Source organism: Lonchura striata, chromosome 12 (genome assembly GCF_050655825.1).
Source record: "Lonchura striata isolate lonStrDom1 chromosome 12, ASM5065582v1, whole genome shotgun sequence".
Lineage (NCBI taxonomy): Eukaryota > Metazoa > Chordata > Aves > Passeriformes > Estrildidae > Lonchura > Lonchura striata.
In genome coordinates, this window is record NC_140714.1 from 16,971,357 (window position 1) to 16,985,253 (window position 13,897).

The following is a 13,897-nucleotide window of genomic DNA, read 5'->3' on the forward strand; positions in this document are numbered from 1 at the left end:
CTGGCTAACAGAGATGCCTCACCAGCAGGCTGCTGTGAGTAGAAGAGCTAGAAAAATAGTTTCTCCATTTTGCATGCTAAGGTGAAGAAGGAAATTCTCCTTTTATTGCTGTGTCGCAGAAGGACAGGTATAGGTTTCCTTTTCCCCCCAGTGTATTTAACTTCCATTTTTCTCATGCTTGACTACTGTAATATGGATGTGTTGTGGTTTAACCCCAGCTGGCAGCTCAGCCCCACACAGCCACTCACTATCCCCTAGTGGGATGAAGGAGAGAATTGGAACGGTAAAAGTGATGAAGCTCGTGGGCTGAGATAAAGATAGTTAAACAGCAAAGCAGAACAAGGAATTCATCAACTTCCCATGGGCAGGCAAGTGTTCAGCCATCCCCAAGAAAGCAGGGCTCCATCACAGTAACAGTGACTTGGGAAGACAAACACCATCACTCAAGATATCCCCCCTCTCCTCCTCCTTTCCCCAGCTCTATATGCTGAGCATGACACCATATGGCCTGGGATATCCCTGGGGCCAGTTGGGGTCAGCTGTCCCAGCTGTGTCCCCTCCCCATTCCTTGTGAACCCCCAGCTTCCTCACTGTTGGGGCAGAGTCAGAAGTAGAAAAGGCCTTGACTCTGTTAGCCCTGCTCACCAATAGCAAAAGCATCTCTATTATCAACACTATTTCCAACACAGATCCAATGTATAGCTCCATACTAGCTGCTGTGAAAAAAATTAACTCTCTCCCAGCCAAAACCAGCACTGCATGCTTTGCAAATACCCAGTTGTATTTACCCAGTACTTTTTCTTAAATCTTGCTTTCCAGATTCATAAATCTGTTATGTCAGATGTTGAGGTCATGTCTGCTTATTTATTCCAACCCTACAAAGTCCTTATAAGGCCTCTTACAAGATCCTTGGCTATGCACTCTTTAATATATTTCTCCCTTTTTTCCCCCTTGATAATCACTGTTTACCTGTCAGGCTGTTTGAATCTGTGACATAGGTGAAAGACTGTCTTGTTACTGAGTGTCTTAATAGTAATATAGGTTTGGGGGGGGGGGGGTGTTGGTTTTTTTTGTTTTGTTGTTTTTTTTTGTTTGTTTGTTTGTTTTTGTTTGTTTTTGTTTTGTTTGTTTGTTTGTTTGTAGTAAAGTTAATATAGTTCTAACTATGAAAAAGCATATTGGGTTTGTTTCAAAGTTGTGATATACCCTGAAGCACTGAGTGTGTTTTTTGATGGCAGCAAGCATTTGCAGTGCCCTGCTACCCTCTCAAATAAAAGGTCAAATAAAAATGGCTGGAGTCACACAAAGGGGAACTGGGCTCTGCCCTGGCTGTGCTTGCAGACCTTTAGATCAGCTTTTGCTGTTGTGAGTGCAGCTCATTGTCCTGGAGTCCTGCAGGTCTGTGCGAGGGCTGTTCGGACACCACCTGCTTTGCATTTCTTGTGCATGTTGTGGCTTTCCCAGCGCTCCCTCACCAGTTGTTTCAGTAAGCAGCTGACTTTGTTACATGGACAAATGCTCACTACCAGCGAGCTAATTTCATCACATGTCTCTCAGCCCAGGTTTGCTGTTTATTACTGGCATTAGATATGCTTGTGAAGGGAGCTGAGTGTGGATAAAGTCTCTGCAACACTTAAGAAGGTTAGGCAGGATGGATAGTCTTTAGGGGTTCAACTACAGCTTTAAAAGACTTATTCTGCAGTTATTTATTCCCTCTTGTGCCTGTTCTGATGCAGGTGAATGACTGAGACAAAGGCTTACTTGAAGTAATCTCCCATTCCACAAGATCTGACAAGTTCTTTCCTGAAAACTGAGAAACTTGCAGTGGTCTACAAGCTCCTGGTTTAACCAAGTGAAGAGAATGCTCTTTCACCTGTTATTGTGCCAGGTTACCAGCTCCATGAAATTGCTCAAGTTTAAGTCTCAGTTGTCCAGGATCCTTGCAAATTAGAAGGCATCATTCAAATAGCTCATAAAATAGCTCACAACTGCTTTCAAAGCCAGAAATGCTGTACTCCTTTTTGCATCTCCTTCCCACCCACCACTGAAACTCGGAAGCAGAGTTACGGTCCTGCGTGTCCCCTGCTCTGAATGTCCTGTTGTCTGTTGGGATTCCCCTTGCACGGGGCCCCACTGGAGCCTGAACGGTTATGTAAGGATTTTTATTTTATTCTCAGTCTTGGTCTCTGCCACTAGTTGAACTGGATCACAGGCTGAGTGAATGGGATCTGATCCGTACGGCGTGCAGCTCTGCTGCTCCAGAGGAGAGAGACCTCCCCTGTACACACCCACTCAGCCTCCCTGCTCCTCTGCTCTCTTCTAAAACTCTTTTCCCAGGCATAACTGAGGTTGGTCCCGCTGATCGCTGATCGGGAGTGCAGCTCCAGGCATCGGTCCCCAGTGGAGCAGCAGCAACTTTGAGCAGGGCTGTGTTGTTTGACTCTCCAGGCAGGGGAGGAGATAGTGACAATTTTTATTTAGGCTGAACACGAGGCATATTTAACTAGTTATATAACAGTGACCCTGGTCCGTCTCAGCTGGGTGCAGGGAGGATATATACGTACTGCTTCTCGTCACACCAGCTGGGTGGATTCAAGCACTAGCAGCTATTTACCAAAGTTATTTTCAGAAACTTTAAGTGCAGGTTTCCCTGCCTGTACCCTGGACTATTTTATCGGGAGTCTTTTCCCGCCTGCGAACTGAACAGCCAGTGAGAGTGGATTTAGTGCTTGCTGGGCTGTGGGCAGAGATAAGGAGTTGTCAGGAGTGACTGGAAACTTTTGTCCTGAAGACCCTGAGACAAGAATAGCAGAAGAGCTGAGAGTGTGCAGCCACGTTGAACAAGTGTGCAGGCAAAGGGCTTGCCTTGGTGCACTGAGCAGCATGCTACTCTTGGATGAGTCTCAGCAGTTTCCAGGTAGGACACAGGTGGATGATTTTGTGGGTTGATTTTTCTTTCTTTTTCTCCCTTGTTTTCTTTCCCTCTTGCTTTCCGGTTACAGGCCATTCATTTTCCCACCCCTGGGCTGGAACACCCCACTCAGTGGCTAGTAAAAGTCATGAGGGAGCCAAGGCTTTTCTGTAGGTCTCAGGTTTTAATGTGTTCCCTACCAGGCAGGGATGGAAGAGGTTGAGATTTCAGAGCCTTGCAGTGCCTGTTGGCCTGACAGAGGGGACATGAGAAGGAAGTTCATTCTTCCTTTGTGCCTATACATTCTGGGTCTGGTTATTGTTTCTGCTGCTCTTGTGTTTTAATGCTGCAAAAGTTCTTTTTTTCAAGAGAGAAGGCAGTTAATAGCAGTATTGTTTTATATCCACTGTCTTCTCCCCCACCCCTTTCGACTTCATGTGTATACTTTCCCTGCAACATCCGACTTGATAAGAGTTTACAGAGCTTCTTTTGTCAGTGAAATATTTGGTGACTTGCTGACCGGGCAACAATGTGAGCACCAGGCAGAGTTGTTGGTGCTTGCTCCAGATCCCCTAATTAGTGCCTAAGAGACTAAAAGCTACTTGGCCATTTTCCCCCCATCAAGTGGAAGATGCTGGTGAAATCCTAACAGAGTTCACAATCTGTGGATAGCTGCCACTTAATTTATTTGCTGGTAGGAGGATATTGTGTGTTGGAGAAAAACTTTGTTCAGATTTGAACTTTCTAAATTTGGAATTTAACTTCTTACTTTGAGGGAGGTACTTCGTGATGCCAGGCTTCTTGCACTTTGTTCATGTGGCAGATACCTCCAAAGTCATGCTATGAACTTAACAGACTGATCAAAAATGGTCCCCAGGAATTCCAGTTCTGGATTCCTGGTTTATTAGAGAAGTGCAGTGTGGTTATCATGAGGAGTTTTTACAGAAATAAACCATGCAATATTTGTTACCCGTTAGTGGGAAGGGGAGTACTACAAAAAAAAAAAATCCATCTTATTTTTCTGATTGTGGTGGCAGGACAAAGAAGCTAATTCTGGGAGAGTGTGAACTGAGAAAAAAAGGAATTACAATGGAAAATGAGTTTGGATAAATGAGGAATCTGGGTGATGATACAAGTGGCTTATGTAACTTAGTCTAGATAACAGGTATAAAAAGAGAAGACAGGGAGGGAAAGATGCTTTTGGAAATGAGACTGTAGGTCATAGATGGAGGGAGAATATAACGTTAGAGGCCTTTCAAAAATTTTGATTGGAAAGGTATTTGTACAAAACTAAGAGAGCAAAAGTGCAAATTAAATCCTCTTTGTACTTGTCAAGTTGTGAAGTTTGGGGCAAGGTTTGTCACAGCCTCTACCAAAGTCTCTAGCAGTAGAAAATTATCTCTCTTGGAGGAAGCCTTTTTAACTGATAAAATGAAGTTCTGTTCTGGCTGGCGGATCCAGAAGAGTCTCCATCCCAATTCTGCATAACCTGCCTGTCCCAAGAGAGATGATAAATTGCACAAGGTCACTGAGTGAGTCTGTGCAGAACTTACATATCATGTTCTTCCCTGGTTTTGTGCTTTAACCACTGAGCAATGTTTCTTTTCCTCTCTGATTTATCTGGCTTTTCCTCACTCCAGGTGCCTGAACACTTCTTTGGGGTCTTCAAAGTAGCAAGCACCTGTATATGCAGTGCTGTGATACTTTTTTGTGATTTTAAAAATGTTTATAGAAAGTTAGAGCAGATTTAAATTATTTTATGGTAGCACCCACCAGCTAGTAAATCAAGGTTTGTTGCAGTACACTACCTATCCCCCTGTTGTCCTGCAAGAAAAATGTCTTTTATGTAAAAATCCCTGTTTCCTTATGATATACACATATATTTCTTTCTTGATCATAGAGGTAATTGCCATTTTAGCAAACCTTTTGAAGAAACAGGTGTCTGTTCCTTTTCCAGGCTGTAATGTGCTTTGTTTTTAGGGTGTTGTGTATTTTGGGTGAGGGGATCCTATGGCATTGTGACTTCAATTTGTGTGAGTCTGATTGCCACAAACAACTTTGCAGCCTTTTGTCAAACTTCTTTAGCAGCACCAAAACTTTGGAAAGGAAAACTAGAAGCAGATTGTTGTTTCAGCGATGGTGTTTCATCCTGGTCTTATTAACTTTCTCCAGTGCTCTCGGTCACTTTTCTGGCTGCAGTTGATGGGAGAAGTGCCAGTGGAATGCAGTAGCACACAGGCTCAAACTCAACAATTTGAATTTTTCTCCCAAGTGATGCCTCCCTCATTAAACAGAGTCATTAAAAATTCCTCTGAAATTTCTTTAGAGACTGAGGCAGAAAAAGGGAATGTAGCTGAAGTTCTGTGCTTTGTTACAGTTCTAAAAAAAGCCCACAACTGTGTTGTGTTTTTTTCAAGTAGGAAATTATATTTATGGAAAAGAAAGAATTGTTGGTTAGAGCATAGGACAGGAAGCCAATAACTTGAGTTACTCAGCACTGATGCCTATCTCATTGCATTGATTTAGTTTCTTCCTCTGCAAGATGGACAAGAGGGTGTTTCACAGGATACTGTGAGGAGCTCATCATTCCCGTGAACTCCTTTTACACTGACTGGGGTACAAATGACACTATTATTATTTTCAAATCACTCCTCTCTTATACCACTACTCTCAGGAGCAACAACAAAGGACTCAGATGCTGGAGGGTGCCTTGTGCTGGGATTTTTCCCCATGCTGCTCTTTTAAATTAGGAGTAAGTGTCACCTGTCTTCTCCCTGTCCTTCTTAGCAGGTCCTGGGCAAAGCTATGGTGCAAGCTTGAGGCAGAGATTAAAGTTCAGCTGGTGCTTGTTGTTTGTTTGCCATTTTGGTGGCCTTGGAAGTGTGTGGCAGCAATAATCCCTTCTTTATTGTTTCTCATTGCTCTGAGGGTATGCTGGTATAAAGCTACAACTCCCAGCTACCTAGTGTAAATTAATGCTTATGTAATCATTGCATAATGCAGAATGCTTGTTCCCCTACTCGTCCTCTTTTCTTAGTCCCTGAAATTTATCCCTAGAAGAGTCATGGTAGCAGCCAGCTGGATTCACCATGCTTGGAATGTGTCAAGCCCCCATATGCATTTATTTTCACAAGATGGAAAGGGGAAATTTGTCACCTAAATCAATATTTAGCCACCTAAATAAACTAGATCATATTTCTCTTTTTTTAAAAAGCTTTGAAATGTTGTGAAAATAAATGAGGTTAAATCCGGTTGCTTGTGGTTTAGATCCCCATGGTAATTTTCGTAATCTGGCTGACAAAACTCTATTCTGGGTTACTAGATAACTGGGATAACCAGAAAGGGGAGGTTTCAGTTCCCTCCTGCGCACACATAGCTTGCTGAAAACTTCCCAGCACTCAGCCTGAAACACTTCCTGACTCCAGAGCAGTAGCTTTATGTAACTTATTGCTCTCGCACACCCCTGGCTAAAGGACAGATCCCTGCCTCCCTTGCTACCTCAGTGGGTGCCTTTCCTGTCTTTGTTTCCCTGTCTTCACCAATGCCCACAGTGTCTGTGTAAGAGAGGGAACGGCAGGAGAGAACAGTTTAGGTTTGAGGACTTTCATCAGGAAAAGTAGTTTTGATTACACAGCTAAAAGAGGGATGGCAGGTAGCAGCATTTTATATCTCTCCAGGTGTTTCCATCTCAAAGCACTATGAAAATGTTTGATTTGAAATTTCACAGCCCCCTTTAGAGCTAGAAATGGATATGGGATTGCCCAGTGCTCCAGAGTAGCTATGAGCCTGTGGTGCCTGCAAAGGGGAGGATGATCTGACGGGCACCTCACCTGGGCTGCACCCAGGGGCTTGTGCAGGAATGGGAGGAGGTCCTGGAGGGGCTGGGTGCCAGAGCAGGTACCTGCCACACTCCAGTGGCAATGGGGTGCCGGTGGCTGCGAGCCTGTGCCATACAACAGTTATATAAGTGCTCTTTGGTGTTTATGTAACCCGGGTCTCAGCGTCCGCAGCATTGAGGCCCCGCCAGAACAAGATCTCTTGGGTATTTGGGGCCTGGTTCTGCTTGCATAATCCCGAGGTTAGAAGATATATCGCCTGTCACCAAAGTTGGCTGTTTGATATTCCAGTTTGCCTCTCGGCACTTTTTGGCTGCTTCCTTTCCCTTTGGTTTCTGGGTGGTATATTCCTTGCTCCTGCCCTTCATTTCTGCTGCCTTTTGTTCCTGAAGGATTCCTTCAGGCCAGGAAAGGAGTTTTATTCTGCAGTGTAACCTCATCAGCAACTGATATGCTGAAAGATGTCTGAAGGAAAAAGAAGGGCAGTGCTGTAATTTATCTTCTAAAGTTTTCTATGTATTTGGGCTTACTTCTTGCTAGAGGAGACTGAAGATGGGTTTGGTGCTCATGGTCTGGCTCCCTCCTCATGCTCTGGCCCACAGAGTCAGTGGCTTTTCTTTGGAGTTCATCTCTTCCTTCATCCTCTGGTCCTGTGCTGGGGACAGAGGCAGCCTGCCATCCCTCACCAGCAATCTGCAGATTTCACGTAGGTGTCTTGAACCCACAGCGAGTGATCGCTTTGCTGATAGTTAGAGAAATGAAAAACATGTTACTCAGACTTCAAGCAGCACTCTTTGTTATACCAACATGACAGACTCTCTGTCTGGTTACAGTGACAGGTATGAACGACAGACCTAGGGTGGTTAACTCCTAGATAAATCAACAACGGGAACGAAGATGTACGTGCTTTTTGACAGGTGAGGGAAGCTTCCCCTGGGAGCAGGCTCAGCCCGAAAGAGCCTTTGTGCCTGGCAGTACCGTGGCTGTGACTCAGCAGGACAGCGGGCATCGCCGCCGGCACAGAGCTGGGGCGGGGCAGTGCCGGGAGTCGGTCACGGCTGTGGTCGGGGGGCTGCGTTGCGCTGGGGCCAGCCGGGGGCTGGGCTGCAGGTCCCGCTGCCCGCTTGGCCAGGGCGCGGTGCCTGCCCTGGGAGCTCCCACGGCCGTGGTCCTGTCTGGACAAGCGGACAAAAGGCTGTTCGCGGCTGTCGCGCTGGCAGCAGTGGCAGCTGCCGGTGACCGGAGGGGGCCGGGGGGCGGCCGGGCGCGGGTCCGCCGTGCCGGGGGCAGCGCGGCCGGGCGCGGGGGGGCAGGTGTGCCGGGTTATATAATACTTACATAATTAGGGCTTTGTTAAGCGCTGGTGGCTGGGAGGGGCGTCCTGCCGTCGAAGACTGAGCCCGATTATTTTCCGAGGAGAACAAAGTCTTGTTGGTAATTAGCTGCCCTGACAGCGGCTGCCGCGGAGAGCCCCGAGTTCCCGTCGGGGCTGCGTCCTGCTCTGTCCTGCTCCGACCCCCTCTGAGGTGGCTTTCCCAGTGCTTTGGGTGGAAGCAACCCGGTGTTGATCCGTGTTGTCTTTGTGCCTCTCCTGGGTGTTGCAACACGTAAAGCCTGGAGGAAGGGAGTCTGAGATTTTCCCTTACTTTCACCTACACTGTACTTGAGGGGTTTCACAAGGACTTTACTGCCTCCAGCCCAGCCTTGTGGTGCTCAAGTGTTTTCACACAATACCACCTCTGTGAGAGGTGCTCTGTGCAAACACCACTTTCCTTTCTTGCATGGCATCTACACAGCAGCTGCACCAGTTGCATACAAAGAATATTTTGGAAATATTTCATTTATATTGCACAGCTGAGTACAGGATGAGCCAGAGGACTCTGGCTGTTGCCAGCCTCCGAGCTGATTGCTGTGCTGCAGTTAGAGAGCCACTGTTCTTCATGAGCCAGGTACAGTTTCACTCTGGCATTACCTACCCACCACTCCAGCTCCCTGCACACTGGTGAAATATCACATAACCCCAGAGAGCATCTTCCAGGCTGTCAGAGTCTTTGTAGCTGGGCTTGCTCTGTGGAGTTGCTCCTCCAGCCTTTGGCACTCCAGTTGTAGTTCAGTGTGTCAGGGACTGAGTTGCAGCTGGAGCTGTGCAATTAGGCTTTCTTGTGCCATCCCTCAGTGCTCCTCCCATTCCTGCTTTGACAGCTCAGTACTGGCTGTAGTAGCACTAGCTAGTATTAGCTAGTCTCTGACAGGCTTTTGCCCACAAACTACATAGAAGTTCCCAGAAGGCCTACAATAATATTTAACTGCTCTTTGTTCTTTGTGCCAGACAAAAGAAAGCTCCCAAAGTAAGAATTAACTGCTCACTGCTCTTCATGCAGCTATCTTCTGTACCATGCATGCACATCCCTGTCCTTAGGGTAGGAAATAATGCTCAAAGACTCAGCAAAATTATCCTATTTGGTATCCTGAGTTTCTGTCATGAGATGGTTTTAGAAATAAACAGGAGTCTGGTTTTCAGTGCTGTGTCTTTCCTGGAGTCACTGGAGTTACCCTGGCAATTAAACTGGTCTCCCAAGTGGAGGCATACCTCTAGCTAGCCCAGATCAGGCAAGGAAGTCACCAACTTATACAGTAGTTTGTCCACTGTGGGGTCTCTTGGATCTTCTTATGCAGCAACCTCAGGTAGGAGACCCTCAGATCTTCTGAATGGGAATTTCTGTACTCCTAGGAGCACTGACTGTTGCTAGAGCCAAACTGTGGATGCACAGACACTTGGACATACTGAGGTCTGCCTTGGAGCAAGGAGATTGGCTATAACTGTTTTTCACTTACCTTGGTGTCAAGACAGTGTTAGTTACATGAATGTCACACCTCAAAACAACCGGCTGCTTCATGACACTTTGCAGCAACCTGAGCCATTTTGCAGAGCAGGCTGTGTTGAGAGCAATTCACTGCTGAATTGATGATCTAGAGACTATTCTCCAGGCTGAACCCTGTGCTGTTGTAACAGAAGTTTGAGAAGGTGATGAGGTGAGCTTGGCTGCAATAGGAGGTGCCTGACTGCAGGGCAAATCTTTTGCTGTGTTACACGTCAAGTCACAGCTGTGTGCAGTGTTTAGGGACAGCTCTGGCAGTCACACCACACAGGGAGCATCTGAAGCAGTGTTACACACAGCAGTCACGACTCTCTTACAGAGACTTCTGAACTGTAATACTGTGACATGGAAGTTGGTCGAGAACCCAAACACCTCCCCCTGTTTGTATGTACATCTGGGGGTGGTGCTTGCTGCTGCTTATTGAGCAAAGAAAACTGTCAACCTCTGGCCTGAAGCACAAACCAGAGCCATGCTGTAACCAGGTCTGTTGGGTTTTGAAAGAGCAGGGCACATTTTACACCTCTAAAGTACATGAGAAAGGATAGTTGTGTCCCTCTTAGCATTCAGGGTACCTTGCAGGACAGAGTGCCTGGCTGTGTGCAGGTGTCCATAACCACTGGGAACTGTTTGAGGATTTCTCAGAGATCTATAACCCACCTGAAGGAGTAGCTGCATTGATGCTACCACCACTTCTCTTGGGAGATCCTCTTTGTAGATCTGGTGAGGACAGTGCAAACCATGGAACAAAGGTCGTGTGAACCAGGTGATTCTTGGTGCCCACAGCATGTAACCATGTGATGGATTCACACCCTTGCCAGCAACCACACCTGGCTGTCTTCTGCTGGGCAGACTTGGGCCTGCTTTTTCTGATGTGGCTCATCTTGCTGTGCTGGGTTGTCAGCCCCTGGCTGGTGGCAATGCTCTTCTCAAGCAGACAATGTGAATAGGTGCCCACATCTTCCTAGAGTGCACAGCAGCTCCAGCATGATCAGACAGTTGTCAACATGCAAATGTGGCATGCAAATGTTGCATTTTTGTGTTGTGTAAAACACTACTTGTATAACCATGTCAGAGTAGTGTGTTGAGCTCCTGTTACAAAACCATAATTGCATTTCTGTTGTATATGTAGGTTTGGCAAAATTGGGGCAGGATTATTCCATTGATTACCTGATGGGACCTGTTCAACGAGGCTATTCCCACACTGCCTCCAACCCAAGATCAGACCTGTTCTTATAGAAATAGGTGTTCATGTGTGTAGTTATTGTTTCTTAATGTGTTTCTGTCCCAGTGTGGGTCCCATTTACACAGCTTGGAGCTCATCATGTTGGAGAGCAGCCACATGACTGCAGCAGGGAGCTGTGCTTTTCATCTGGGTTAGGTTTAGGCTGTGCACATAATCAGGAGTTTAATACAAAGCAGCAGCAAAACGATTCCTGCTTGTAACAGCCAGCTCCTGCCACAGGTGTGGTGGGAGCTGTTGCAAAGTTAGACTTGCAATTCTATCATTGTGTTAGTTAAACTTTGTGTAAAGCTTTATTCACGGTGGTGGCAAGGATAGGAGCAGCCTTTGGAAAGCTGGCTGTGCCCCGAATCCCACTGCAGCTGAATCAGGGAGATGTTTGGAGCTGTCGCTAGTGTGGAAGAGCTCTCTTGATGCATATGTGTCAGGAATGTGGGCTGAGACACAGATTGTGTTCTTCACCTCAGAACTTGTATTGGCAGGACAAACACCAGCCTGAGCAGACGTGGCTGTGGCAGATAAGGGCTTGTACTCAGTGCCAGGACCAAATTTATCATCAAATTTTGGGCTTTAGGCTCTTGGTCGGATGAGAATTGTATTTTAAAATGCCTATGTGATCCAGCTGTGTGTATGTTTTACCAGAGATCCTATTACATATCGTTAAGAGGAAAGGTAAAATGCAGAAATGGAATGAATCTACATAGGGATTGCAGAACACAATTGAAAACATAGAGGAGACATAGTAATTTGGGCTCCTGAGCCTTTAGGTTTTGCTATTTATTGTCAACCTTGTCCTGAAGACACCCTTGCCTGGCACAGTGCAGGTGGCAGGTTGGCTGCTGGAGGAGGTGACGTGGGCAGTTACTGGAGTGTGGGGAGGGAAGCGCTTCCTCTTCCAAACAAGCATGGCTTTGTGCTCTCCGTGCCTTGTCAAGGTCCTCCGGGCCCAGGGTGAGATGGCAGCAGTGTAACCATGGCAGTGTTTGTCTTCTGTTTAATGACTCATCCCGGAGCGTGTGATCACGTGTGCAGCCTCCCTGCTTCCCTTTGCCCTATTTCATCCAATCTTTTGATCTAGTTATATAACCAGGAGTCAAGAGGGGTGGGGGGAAGGAAACAGTGCTGAAGAATTGCAGGTAATGTGACTCAAATGTATCTGTGGCTCAAATAGCAGAGTTGTTGTCTGGGAAGCCTGAGAAACTGGGTTTATTCCCAGCACAGTTCTCTCTCTGCAAGTGAGCTGATGCTTGATATCTGAGCTTGTAAGTCTAAAGAGGAATGGTGGGAGGCTCCAAGACCTTAGCTGTGGTTGGAGAGCTGCTGTACTTGTAGCAGTGAACTCCTTTGCCTTTATGTTCATCTGCATAACTCTCCTTGCATTCATCATGAGATCTGTTCCATCCCATAAGCTGTGGATACCTGGTTTTCCAGTATGTGTTGGGCTTGCAGAGACAGATATTCACAGAAATGTTTGAACTGCTCTGCTGGTGCTAGCCCATGGTGGGCTGAGCTCTGAAGTCCTAAATCTGTTCTGACAAAGACTCGCAGCAAATGCTGGGGTGGGTCTGGTGGGATGTCTGGAGAGAAAGTTTGCAAAGTTGGTGCTTTTGAACAAGGTGTGAATCTACTTCTTGTCATCTGAATTTTAAGATGTGATATGGAAGATAAGGTTAATTTAATGGGCATATCAACGTGACAGCTGTAGGTGCAATGTGCTGTACTGAAGCATCCTTCATTTAAGCTCCCAGCATTTTGAGAAGGAATGCTCTCTGTCTCCAAATCCCTCAGAGTCACAATGTGATGCTTGTTGGTTCTGTATTACTTCATCTGCCACATTCCTCTGCACTGATGTCTTCTTTCCTTCAAAGTTCTGTCTAAGTGTCATTTCAGTTCAGTCATTAGCCCAGATACACAATGTAAGCAAGAAAGCTGATTACAAGATGAAGTTCAGGGTATCTCTTTGCCTGACACAAGGGGACAAGATACTTCAAAGAAGCTATTACAACGCTTGTCAGAAACAGTTTGCTTCAAGGGAAGCTTTTGAACAGAAACATTTCCTTTCTTTGCTCTGGAAGCATTAGCTTGGTCACTGGCAGCCTGTTGAAGAGCAAGTGTCACATAGAACAAGGTGTCATCTCACCTTGTGCTTTAGGAGTGGAATCAGGCACAAAAGGAAGCCTGAAAATAGGAGAATGAAGAGGAAAAGGAATGTGTATGATTTATAATGTAGAAAGAATATTGCCACTTACATTTTGTTTGACAAAAGGCTTGTTAGAAATTACCATTTAAGCCATGAGAGTGAAGCCTGGTGCTAAAACCACTGAGCTGCCTGCTGAGCCATGACCCAGTGTTTGAACCAGATAAACTTTTACATACTGTGTTCTGTTGACTTGGGAGGTAGTTACACAGGTGTCATAGATGGAAATTTCTGCCCTACTTGAATGATGTGAAACAAAGAAAAAGAGAGTCAAGTCCCTGGTTTAATCAGAGCTTATCAGGCCCACATAGAAAAACAGACTCTGGGAACATCAAGTGCTCCACATGGACTTAAATAATCTGCCTTGTTTTCTTGTCAGGACACTTTTGGGGTGTGTTGAGGAGTGTTAGTCTTGGCTTTCACTAGGGACACTCCCTTCACTGTAAAACTTTTTAACTGCCTTTGACTGTCAGAAAGGACCCCAGTTTTGACCCTCAGAGTGACATGCTTGCAAATGAATGAGAGTAGGGCTCGTCAGTTCCCATTTGGCTCAAATCCTGCTGAATGCTCATGGAAAAGCCAGCTGCCAGCCTGGCACAGCTGTTCCCATGTCATGTTCTTCCCCTTGCAGACCAACCCCAGGAAGCCGTGTTCAGCGGTGACCACGCAGAGCACGCGGAGGATGGAGAATGGCAGCGCTCGACTTCAACTACCTCATCTCAGAGCGAGCGGGCAGAGCAACTCTTGCAGAACCAGCACAAGAGCCTGGCCTCTGAGGACACCAAAAAGAAGAGGGCTCAGAAACCGTCTCACATGCGGAGGAACATAAGGTAA

The 13,897-nt window shown here is 46.3% G+C and overlaps 1 protein-coding gene and 1 long non-coding RNA gene across 4 annotated transcripts in view; one reads left to right on the forward strand and one right to left on the reverse strand.

Moving 5' to 3' along the window:
* RAD54L2 (RAD54 like 2) overlaps positions 1 to 13,897 on the forward strand; it is a 68,638-nt gene that overhangs the window by 32,971 nt on the left and 21,770 nt on the right. For 2 of the 3 annotated variants that reach the window (XM_021529167.4, XM_021529164.3), the window contains exon 3: positions 13,695 to 13,893. In XM_021529167.4, the coding sequence (XP_021384842.2) occupies positions 13,695 to 13,893 (199 nt within the window). Of the gene's footprint in view, positions 1 to 1,096; positions 2,918 to 13,694; positions 13,894 to 13,897 lie in introns of those variants that run through there. The other variant, XM_021529166.4, reaches the window with a different exon arrangement.
* Positions 1,061 to 13,700, reverse strand: LOC146766273 (uncharacterized). The gene is made up of 2 exons (XR_014958077.1): positions 8,086 to 13,700; positions 1,061 to 7,489 (listed from the first exon to the last, which is right to left on the reverse strand). It is a non-coding gene; the product is annotated as an uncharacterized LOC146766273 (long non-coding RNA).